This window comes from Urocitellus parryii, chromosome 6 (assembly GCF_045843805.1).
Source record: "Urocitellus parryii isolate mUroPar1 chromosome 6, mUroPar1.hap1, whole genome shotgun sequence".
NCBI classification, from domain to species: domain Eukaryota; kingdom Metazoa; phylum Chordata; class Mammalia; order Rodentia; family Sciuridae; genus Urocitellus; species Urocitellus parryii.
The window spans coordinates 56,119,979-56,132,416 of record NC_135536.1 but is presented as its reverse complement, the minus strand read 5'-3'; the positions used below and the strand labels follow the sequence as shown (position 1 = coordinate 56,132,416).

General features: G+C 35.2%; 1 protein-coding gene across 2 annotated transcripts in view; it reads right to left on the bottom strand.

Annotated features, from left to right (window-relative positions):
* Nucleotides 1-12,438, bottom strand: part of Fancm (FA complementation group M) — a 61,449-nt gene that overhangs the window by 6,097 nt on the left and 42,914 nt on the right. For both annotated transcript variants that reach the window (XM_077799428.1, XM_077799429.1), the window contains one exon: nt 11,360-11,917. In XM_077799428.1, coding sequence (XP_077655554.1) covers nt 11,360-11,917 — 558 coding nt within the window. The remainder of the gene's footprint in view (nt 1-11,359; nt 11,918-12,438) is intronic.

The following is a 12,438-nucleotide window of genomic DNA, read 5'->3' as shown; positions in this document are numbered from 1 at the left end:
CTATGCAAGTATATAGAGTAATAAGGAAATATGTCTATATATTACTATAAAGTAAATCCTAGGATATATATATATTTTTTTAAAAAATTTATTTATTTATTTTAGTTCTCAGCGGGCGAACACAACATCTTTTGTTTGTATGTGGTGCTGAGGTTCGAACCTGGGCCGCTGCATGCCAGGCGAGCGCGCTACCGCTTGAGCCACATCCCCAGCCCTAGGATATATATATTTAAGTGAAAAAACAAGGTGGGGAAAAATGAATGCTATCATCTATTTAAAGGAGATTCATATATAATATTTAAAAAAAATGGAAAAACAAATACATATATTTATAATATTACATATTATGTATATATATATATATATATTTATAAAATAAAAATATTTATGTTTGAGGTGGGGTTGTGGCTCAATGGTGGAATGCTTACCTGGCATGTGTAAGGCACTGGGTTTGATCCTTAGCACCACATAATAATTAAAATAAATGTAGTATGTCCATCTACTACTAAAAAATTTTTTAAATATGTATATTTAATATACATACTTAAATATTACAGTTGTACAAGGGAGAAAACAGGGTGAAAGGCACACAAGCACAAGCAAGACTTCTTTGTATATGCTTTCTCAAAATAAAAAATGACTAGTGATGGAACTCTGCAATAAAATGCCCCTGGGGTTCAACTCCCAAATACAAAAAAAAAAAAAGATCAAAGACTACCAGGGCCCTATCAAAGCACTTAGGAGATATGTGGAAGAAGGGTCTCAATGGCCAAATTTGGGACATCAAAACAACCTGTAATAGTTGAAAGTTCATGAGTCTATAATGTTAAAAAAATACATAAACTACTGAGAGATGCTGGTAAAGAAACTATTGTTCTAACACTGAAGGGGAAGTATCTAGTACTGAGCCTTCCTTTCCTTTACAAACTATACTACAAGGCCAAACAGAAGACTCAAATTACTAAAAGTAGCAACAAATGGGGATATTACTTCAAGTTTTATAGAACTAAAAAGGATTATAAAAGAATACAATGAAAATAACATATGCCAACTGGAGCTAGGGATGTGGCTCAAGTGGTAGTGTGCTCGCCCAGTATGCATAAGGCACTGGGTTCGATTCTCAGCACCATGTAAAAATAAAGATATTGTGTCCACCTAAAACTAAAAAAATAAAATATTTTAAAAAAGAAAATAACATATGCCAACAAATTGGATGATTTATATGATAATGGACAAACTCCTAGAAACACATACATTGATGGAACTGATGCAAGAACAAACAGAGGGGGAAAAAAAGAATAAACAGAGCATCTGATTGGATCAATAGAAGGAGAGATTAAATTAGTAACTTAAAAAATTTCTCAACAAAGAAAAGTCTAGAAGCAGATGGCTTTGTTGATTAATTCTACCAAACATTTAAAGAAGAATTAACACCAACCTTTTTAAACCTTTCCCAAAAAATAAGAGAAAGGACTTCTTAATTTATTCTATTAAGTCAGCACGATCCTAATACGGAAGCCAGACAAAGATACTATATGAAACCACAGATCAGAATCTCTTCAGAATATTAATGCAAAATCCTCATCAAAATACTATCAAATCAAGTTCAGAAGCTTTTTAAAAGAATTATACTCCATGAACAAGGAAGATTTATACTAGTAAGGCAAAGGTAGTTCAATATATGAAAATCAATACACCACATTAATAGAATGAAGGACATACCCACAATCATCTCAATTGATACATTACAAGTCTTTGGCAATATCTAACATCTTTTCATGATAAAAACACTCGAAACCAGGAATAGAAGGTAACTTCCACACATAGATATTATGGCCACTTATGATAAGCCCACACCAAACTTCATGCAGCTTTTCTCTTATAGCTAACAAGACAAGGATGCCCACTCTTGACATTTCTATTAACATGGAACTGGAAGTTCTAGCCAAAGCAATCAAGCAAGGGGAAAAAAAAAATCCAAATTGGAAAATAACATATAAAATACCTCAAATCACATGACTTTAGGTAGAAAACCCCAAAGAGTATCCCCCAGTGGCTTAAAGTTTGATTTGGTTTGGTGCCTCTTCCACAGTAACTGCTGCTCACTTTCCAAAGGCCTGCACCAGGAAGGATTCTCAACTGATAAGTCTATGGAATTAAAAAGTGGTTACAAATCCTCCTTGTGTTTACACCTCACAGAAATTCTAAATGCTAATGCAAATGCATTGCCTTTTGCAATCCATTAATTTGTTAGCTGAGTTCTTACTAGATTTAATGGTATTCCATAATTGCCCCAAACCTGCAAGTCTGTCTTTAGGTCTACCTGCCCTTCCTCATATATCAGCCTAAAATGGTTGTCTTACAGCTTTGTACTGGTTTCAAGAAAAATTATGATTTTATAGTTCATATGGCTTTTTGTTGTCAGTATAAGGGTGGGAGAGCAACACTCTTTCTGGCTTTTTATATCCTCAACTAAGATAGACATATTAATCACTCAGAAATAATCTTTAAAATATGTTTAATATTTAATTTCAGAAAGTATAAAAATAAATGTAATGAAGAACTGGCCTCTAGAGAACTGAAAGAAAATACTGGAAGTATTTAATTATCTTAGAGTAAGTATGGTTTTCTAAAAATGACTGTGAAGACATGAAGTATAAAGAAAAAAAATAGGAACTACATAAAAAAAAGTGTTTTCATATGGCAAAAAAACACTAAAAACAAAAGGCAAATGCAGACAAGGAATACTGTTTGCAATATGTAAGAAAGCAAATGTTAATATTTTAATAACTGAAGGTTTTTGCCATTTTCTCAAATTTACTTTGAATTCCTTCCCCTCCTAATTTCAATTTTAAGAAGCATCCTACTATATGCATCTCTATTAAATAATAGAAAAGAATTTAAAACAAGTTTCTGTCAAAATCTACTTTTACTTTTTCATAATCCTTAAGGTTTTACTAGCCTACATCTAATTTTCAGTTAGGATATAACAAAGTTGAAATGTTTTCTAAAATGACAGTGTTTCCTGGTTCCTAAAGTATTGTGAACACATTACCCAATCTGTTCCTATATTATTACTACAGATGAAGACATTGAAGCTCAAAGAAGCTAAGCACTTTCTTGTTCCCCAGTCTAGTCCAAGGATTTAATCTAGTCAATTTAATCTTAATTATGTCTTCAAGAAATAATTTTGTAAAAAACAAAAAAAAGAAAAACAAAAAAAAGAAAGAAAAAAAAAAAGAAATAATTTTGTAAAAAAAAAAAAAAAAGGCAGGGCACAACTGGAACTGGAAACAATTATGGATTGGGAACAATTATTTGGACACTATGGGACATGTTGCTGCGAAGACCTAGAGTGGACTAGAACATCCTGGTAAGAAGTACGGAATACAATGTTATTTACCAGGGCAGTGGGGCAAGGATGTAGATCCTGATGTAGATCAAACAATACAAAATTTTAGCTAGCTAGGAAGACATGTTCAAGATACCTATTACACAAGATGGTGACTATAGTAAATAACAATATGTTGTATTATCTATTCTCACTACAAACATTATACATAATTTTAAGTAGTTTAATCTTGCCATTCCACAATGTATACATATTTCTAAACACATTATACACAATGAATATAAAATATTTATGCCAATTAAAAATTTAATTTTTTAAAAAGTCAACATTCAATCTCATTCCTAGGTGATACAGAAATAAATAAATACTTAGTTAAGGGATTCCTATTACTACGATCAACCCCTATTTAGCAAAATTACTGTAACTATAAACTCTAAAAAACTGAAAATGATTTTAGTATTTCTTTTAGTAAAGAAAGATGGGGAAAAGGTAAAACTGGAATATTTATCAACAATCTATTAAGAAACATAAACGGGGAGATCAAACATGGCGGTGGGCGCGGAGAGATCAAGTCTCTGACCTCTTCAGCTGCACGGGCACAGGGAGTCTTAAACCGTCGAAATGCTGTTTGCTCAGGAGTGGTAGGCAATGCTGAGCTGACGTGGATCTGGGGTGAACAATCTGCGCCTCTCAGAACACACACCGAGCCTGGAGCGGCTGAATTCAGGCTCCCGTTCGCAGACAAACCACTGTGACTCAGCACTAAACGATCCCGATCCCACTGAGACAACTTGTCGGCTTTTCCTGATTCTGCGGAGGTTATTACCAACTGAGCCTCCATAAGCAGTGGCCACAGGATTGAGACGGGGCTTGGGATAGCCAGTCAGGACCCACCCGTTGCATGGGTCACCAGCAAAGGGAACGAACTGTCGCCATTCGCATAGGATATCACCATGTCAGAGAACTGACGTCACCAGAATGCGGCAGAGGAGATAACTTCATTGAAACCAGCGGCGGCAGGTGTGTAACCTCCTAGCCCCCCCCTCCACACAGTGGGGAAACCTCAAGGGCCCCTCCCAACTCTCCAGTAAGCGCTATAGTCAGACCAAGGGAACAGAGGCGCGGGACCCGCAGCACGGGACCCCCGGCTACCGCTCCCACCAGCACTGACAACTGAGGTCTCTTGCACCAGCTACTGGGGGCGTGGTTACCGGAGGGCAAGCAAAATACGCTGAGGGTTCTCAAGCCCCAAGCTCCACAACCTTAGGGTCTGAGGGACTGGCAAACAAGGAGAGTGTGCCCAGTTGTTCAAGAAAATAGGGCTCCCGGGAGCAGCAGACCTGGCGTGTAGCCAGTATTGTGGTGAGCATCACCGATGAGCGGGGCCTGGCTCGAGGAAAAGTGGGGAAGTGTCTAGACACAAGAAAGGGCCCTAGGCACTCAGGATTGGAGACCCGCCCAGTCTGGGAGGAGGAGCTGCTGCACAGTGATTGATACCAGTGTATTGAGAGGAGAAGCTTCACCCGGTGGGCACAGCTCCACCTACTGGAAGAGAAGTTAATTGAACTCTAAGACTGCACTTTTTAAATTTTTTTATTATTATTTGGGTTTTTTAAAATTATCTTTTATTTTTATGTTTTATTTTTTAAATTATTTTTCTTTTTTTAAATTTTATATTTTTTCTTTTGTCTTTTCATTTCTTTTCAATTTCCTTATTCCCCTTTCCTTGAATTCTACCTGTCTACTCTCATTCTCTTTAGTGACTTCTTCCCTTCCCTTCTAATACCTTTCCTCCCAAGCATCATGCTGTTTATGTGTAATTTACTAAATATGTATAGGTAAATATTCCAAGGCGTTATATAGTGCTACCAACTCCCTAGCTACCCCCAAATACTCCAGACCATTCTCCTGTTAATATCCCTCGTCAGTAGAGCAAACTTCCAAGGTTGCCAAGAGATACCAACCTCAATACCATCACATCATCATTCAACCGAAATATAAGTCCCAAGACCAAATCACAGACTGCTATATGCCATCAGAATCCGTACACAGTTTAGGAAACGAATGAATCTGCATTAAAGTGCAACAAAATTCATCATCTCTAGTCATACTCTCCCATCACAAAAGAGAGACTCCAGAGACACACAAAACCAAATAAATTTATAAGAATAAACAGTAACTCGGCAGTCAAACAGAGCAAGAAGTAACATGAACAGCATGAAAAAGCAAGGAAGAAAAGGAGTACAAACAATGCAGGACAGTCTAAATATACAGGAGGACCTAGAGGCATCAGAAAAAAGGTCAAATAAAGAACTCAAGGAATACCTTAGACAGATGGAATGGAATCTTAAAGAGGACATAAGACAGCAAATTCAAACAATGAAAGAACACATTGAAAATGAATTACATAAACAGATAAAAGAAACAAATAAGCATCTTTATCAGGAGATAGAGATTACTAAAAAAAAATCAATCAATAATTCTAGAAATGAAGGAAACTATAAACCAAATTAAAAACTCAAATGAGAGTATCAATAACAGAGTGGAGCAAGTAGTAGCCAGAACGTCAGATAATGAAGACAAAATATATCATCTTGAAAAGAGTCTAGCTAACTCAGAAAGGCTAGTAAAAAATCACGAGAAAAACATCCAAGAGATATGGGAAAACATAAAAAAAAACTTAAGAGTCATTGGGATAGAGGAAGGTATAGAGGTTCAAACCAAGGGAATGAGCAACCTGTTGAATGAAATAATTATAGAAAACTTTCCAGATATAAAAAAGGAAATGGATGTACAAATTGTAGATGCATACAGGACACCGAGCATACAAAATCATAGTAGACCAACACCAAGACACATTGTTATGAAGATATCCAATATACAGAAAAAAGAGAAAATATTAAAAGCTACAAGAGAAAGGAGGCAGATTACATTCAGGGGTAAACCAATAAGGTTAACAATGGATTTTTCATCACAGACGCTGAAAGCGAGAAGATCCTGGAACAACGTACTTCAAACACTGAAAGAAAATGGATGCCAACCAAGAATTTTGTATACAGCAAAATTAAGCTTCAGGTACGACAACGAAATAAAAATCTTTCATGATAAACAAAAGTTAAAAGAATTTGCAGCCAGAAAACCAGCATTGCAAAGAATCTTGAGCAAAACACTACACGAGGAAGAAATGAAAAACAATAACCAAAACCAACAATGGGAAGTACCTCAGTAAAGCGAGAGGGCGGAGGGAAAGCTAATCATGGAGAAAACAAACCAAATTAAAATTTAAAAAAAAGATAAATAATCAAACATGGCTGGAAGTACAAACCATATATCAATAGTAACTCTAAACGTTAATGGCTTAAACTCACCAATAAAGCGACATAGGCTGGTAACATAGATTAAAAAAACAAATCCAACAATATGCTGCCTCCAGGAGACACATCTGATTGCAAAAGACATGCACAAGCTGAAGGTGAAAGGTTGGGAAAAAAACATACCACGCACATGGTCCTCGTAAGCAAGCAGGGGTGGCCATCCTCATATCGAATAAAATCGACTTCAAGACTAAGTTAATCAAAAGGGATAAGGAAGGACATTATATACTGTTAAAAGGAACCATTAACCAACAAGACATAACAATTATCAATATTTATGCACCAAATAATGGTGCTGCGACGTTCATAAAACAAACTCTCCTCAAGTTCAAGAATCAAATAGACCACAACACAATAATTATGGGTAACTTCAACACACCTCTCTCACCATTGGACAGATCCTCCAAACAAAAGTTGAATAAAGAAACTATAGAACTCAATACCACAATCAATAACCTAGACTTAACTGAAATATATAGAATATATCAACCATCATCAAGTGGATATAATTTTTTCTCAGCAGCACATGGATCCTTCTCAAAAATAGACCATATATTATGCCATAGGGCAACCCTCAGTAAATATAAAGGGGTGGAGATAATACCATGCATTTTATCTGATCATAATGGAATGAAACAGGAAATCAATGATAAAAGAAGGAAGGAAAAATCCTACATCACATGGAAAATAAACAATATGTTACTGAATGATCAATGGGTTACAGAAGACATAAAGGAGGAAATAAATTCTTAGAGATAAATGAAAATACAGAAACAACATATCAGAATCTATGGGACACAATGAAAGCAGTTTTAAGAAGGAAATTCATCGCCTGGAGGTCATTCCTCAAAAAAAAGAAAAAACCAACAAATAAATGATCTCACACTTCATCTCAAAGCCCTAGAAAAGGAAGAGCAAAACAACAGCAAATGTAGCAGAAGGCAAGAAATAATTAAAATCAGAGCGGAAATCCACGAAATGGAAACGAAAGAAACTATTGAAAAAATTGACAAAACTAAAAGTTGGTTATTCAAAAAAATAAATAAGATTGACAGACCCTTAGCCATGCTAACAAAGAGAAGAAGAGAGAGAACTCAAATTACTAACATACGGGATGAAAAAGGCAACATCACAACAGATACTACAGAAATACAGAAGATAATTAGAAATTATTTTGAAAACCTTTATTCCAATAAAATAGAAGATAGTGAAGAAATCGATAAATTTCTTAAGTCATATGATTTGCCCAGACTGAGTCAGGAGGATATGCACAATTTGAACAAACGAATATCAATGGATGAAATAGAAGAAGCAATCAAAAGACTACCAACCAAGAAAAGCCCAGGACCGGATGGGTATACAGCAGAGTTTTACAAAACCTTTAAAGAAGAATTAATACCAATATTTTTCAAGTTATTTCAGGAAATAGAAAAAGAGGGAGATCTTCCAAATTCATTCTATGAGGCCAACAATACCCTGATTCCGAAACCAGACAAAGACACTTGAAAGAAAGAAAACTACAGACCAATATCTCTAATGAAACTAGATGCAAAAATCCTCAATAAAATAATGGTGAATCGGATACAATAACACATAAAAAAAATTGTGCACCACGATCAAGTAGGATTCATCCCTGGGATGCAAGGATGTTTCAATACACGGAAATCAATAAATGTTATTCACCACATCAATAGACGTAAAGATAAGAACCATATGATCATCTCGAAAGATGCAGAAAAAGCATTCGACAAAGTACAGCATCCTTTTATGTTCAAAACACTAGAAAAACTAGGGATAACAGGAACATACCTTAACATTGTAAAAGCTATCTATGCTAAACCTCAGGCTAGCATCATTCTGAATGGAGAAAAATTGAAGGCATTCCCTCTAACATCTGGAACAAGACAGGGATGCCCTCTATCACCACTTCTATTCAATATAGTTCTCAAAACACTGGCCAGAGCAATTAGACAGACGAAAGAAATTAAAGGCATAAAAATAGGAAAAGAAGAACTTAAATTATCACTATTTGTGGCTGATGAGATTCTATACCTAGAAGACCCAAAAGGGTCTACAAAGAAACTACTAGAACTAATAAATGAATTCAGCAAAGTGGCAGGATATAAAATCAACACGCATAAATCAAAGGCATTCCTGTATAGCAGTCACAAAATTTCTGAAATGGAAATGAGAAAAAACACTCCATTCACAATATCCTCAAAAAAAATAAAATACTTGGGAATCAACCTAACAAAAGAGGTGAAAGATTTATACAATGAAAACTATAGAACCCTAAAGAGAGAAATAGAAGAAGATCTTAGAAGATGGAAAAATATACCCTGTTCATGGATAGGCAGAACTAACATCATCAAAATGGCGATAAAGTTCTCTATAGGTTTAATGCAATGCCAATCAAAATCCCAATGGCATTTCTTGTAGAAATAGATAAAGCAATCATGAAATTCATATGGAAAAATAAAAGACCCAGAATAGCAAAAGCAATTCTAAGCAGGAAGTTTGAATCAGGCGGCACAGCGATACCAGATTTCAAACTATACTACAGAGCAATAGTAAAAAAAACAGAATGGTACTGGTACCAAAACAGGAGGGTGGACCAATGGTACAGAATAGAGGACACAGAGACTAATCCACAAAGTTACAACTATCTTATATTTGATAAAGGGGCTAAAAGCAAGCAATGGAGGAAGGATAGCATCTTCAACAAATGGTGCTGGGAAAACTGGAAATCCATATGCAACAAAATGAAACTGAATCCCTTTATCTCGCCATGCACAAAAGTTAACTCAAAATGGATCAAGGAGCTAGATATCAAATCAGAGACACTGTGTCTGATAGAAGAAAAAGTTGGCTCCAATCTACATATTGTGGGGTCTGGCTCCAAATTCCTTAATAGGACACCCATAGCACAAGAGTTAATAACAAGAATCAACAAATGGGACTTACTTAAACTAAAAAGTTTTTTCTCAGCAAGAGAAACAATAAGAGAGGTAAATAGGGAGCCTACATCATGGGAACAAATTTTTACTCCTCACACTTCAGATAGGGCCCTAATATCCAGAATATACAAAGAACTCAAAGAATTAAACAATAAGATAAGAAATAACCCAATCAACAAATGGGCCAAGGACCTGAACAGACACTTCTCAGAGGAGGACATACAATTAATCAAGAAGTACATGAAAAAATGCTCACCATCTCTAGCAGTCAGAGAAATGCAAATCAAAACCACCCTAAGATACCATCTCACTCCAGTAAGATTGGCAGCCATAATGAAGTCAAACAACAAGTGCTGGCGAGGATGTGGGAAAAAGGATACACTTGTACATTGCTGGTGGGACTGCAAACTGGTGCAGCCAATTTGGAAAGCAGTATGGAGATTCCTGGGAAAGCTGGGAATGGAACCACCATTTGACCCAGCTATTGCCCTTCTCGGACTATTCCCTGAAGACCTTAAAAGAGCGTACTATAGGGATACTGCTACATCGATGTTCATAGCAGCACAATTCACAATAGCTAGACTGTGGAACCAACCCAGATGCCCTTCAATAGATGAATGGATAAAAAAAATGTGGCATTTATACACAATGGAGTATTACTCTGCACTAAAAAATGACAAATCATGGAATTTGCAGGGAAATGGATGGCACTAGGGCAGATTATTCTAAGTGAAGCTAGCCAATCCCTAAAAAACAAATGCCAAATGTCATCTTTGGTATAAGGAGAGCAACTAAGAACAGAATAGGGAGGAAGAGCATGAGAAGAAGATCACCATTAAACAGGGTCGAGAGGGGGGAGGGAAAGAGAGAGAGAAGGGAAATTGCATGGTAAAGGAAGGAGACCCTCATTGTTATACAAAATTACATATAAGAGGAAGTGAGGAGAAAGGGGAAAAAAATGTGGGAGAAATGAATTACAGTAGATGGGGTAGAGAGAGAAGATGGAAGGAGAGAGGAGGGGAGGGCAGGGGGGATAGTAGAGGATAGGATGGGATGGGCAGCAGAATACAACAGACACTAGTATGGCAGTATTTTAAAAAGTGGATGTGTAACTGATGTGAATCTGCAATATGTATACAGGGTAAAAATGGGAGTTCATAATCCGTTTGAATCAAATGTATGAAATATGATATGTAAAGAGCTTTGTAATGTTTTGAACAATAAAAAAAAAAAGAAACATAAAGGGGAGAAACCAGGTACTGACTGTACACCCCTTTGCTTAATAAAAAGTTCTGTACCACAGTCTTTTGGGGAAAAGTTAAACTTGTAACAAGTTCTGAACACATAATTTCTATTCATTTCACCTTATAGGAAGCCCTATTTTTCTACATGTTTTTTAATAAAATTATCACGTTTTCTGGCAGAGTACTATTAAGAAAAGTATTAATATACTTAAAAATTAAAACTTAAGCATTCTCTGAATTATTAATATAATATTTGATTTTCTAATTTGAAATTTTTTTCTTCAAAATATTGTTGCTAATTTTTCTTGACCTAATTATTTTAAATAAACACAGAAATAGAAAAAAAAAAAACAGAAAAACAAAAGTAAGATAAACCCAAGAAAAAATTTCTGGCAAACATATGAAAGTTTTTTCCTTTAATTTGATCCATACCTTTAACTGAGTTGGAAATGATCTACATTCTTTCTGTGATGCAACAGTAGTGCATGGTGGTGAGGTAGATTTGATTTGATTTTGGCTCTGAGGTCTGAAGTCCAATGTTTCAGAAACTGTATCCTTTGAATTAAGTGATGTCCGTTGTTTCTGCTTTGGTGATTGATTTACTATAGTATTATGAAGAACTTGGAGCTGCAATGAAGATCCAGAAGGCTCTAAATTCAAATCCTGTTTATTCTTGTTAACAGTGCTTGGGTTAACCACAACACTAGATTCTCTTTTATCATTTACATTGTTTTCCTCTTCACTTGAATCATCTGGTAAAATGATTCTGGATAATTTCTTTTCTGATCGTGCACAATTTTGTTTCATCTTCATTTGCTTTAGCATTACTGCACGTCTGGTTTTATATTTTTTAGTCCCATTTGCAAAACAATCATCAGTTATTAAGTTAAAATCAACACAAACTTCTTCTCCACTTGACTGGCTTTTAGAAGACTCTTCTTCATCAACACAAAAACTGTCCTCTAAATAGGTTTCATCTTGCTCAGGAATCTACAAGAAAAACACAAATAAAAATAAAATTTATTTCATATAACCAGTATGTATTTACATATTCTTTTAAACATGAATGTTCATTTCACATATTACCTCAGTAATTTATTCAACTAACACATTCTTTATGAAGGAAAATAAGAACTTGGGGTATAAAGAACTGATGTACCCTCTAGAAATTTATATTCTAGGGAGGGTGGCCAGAAAAGTAACCAATAATAAAAATGTAATGAGTGCTATACCATAAATGTGTGCATAGAGATAAATGTATGTATACTTACATGGTAAGAATAGAGATATGAATAATCATATTATCATACCAAATATGACAATTTATGAATACAGAAATGTTATCCATTAGTCAAAGATGACCTATAGATTTCAGAATATATTTTATGAAAAAAATTAAAATTTTAAGAGAAACATGATATATGAGAATCAAAATTTTAAATAGCAGATGATACAGTTCTACTCACTTCCACCATTCTCCTAATTAGAAAAAAATTTCATAGTATATTCTT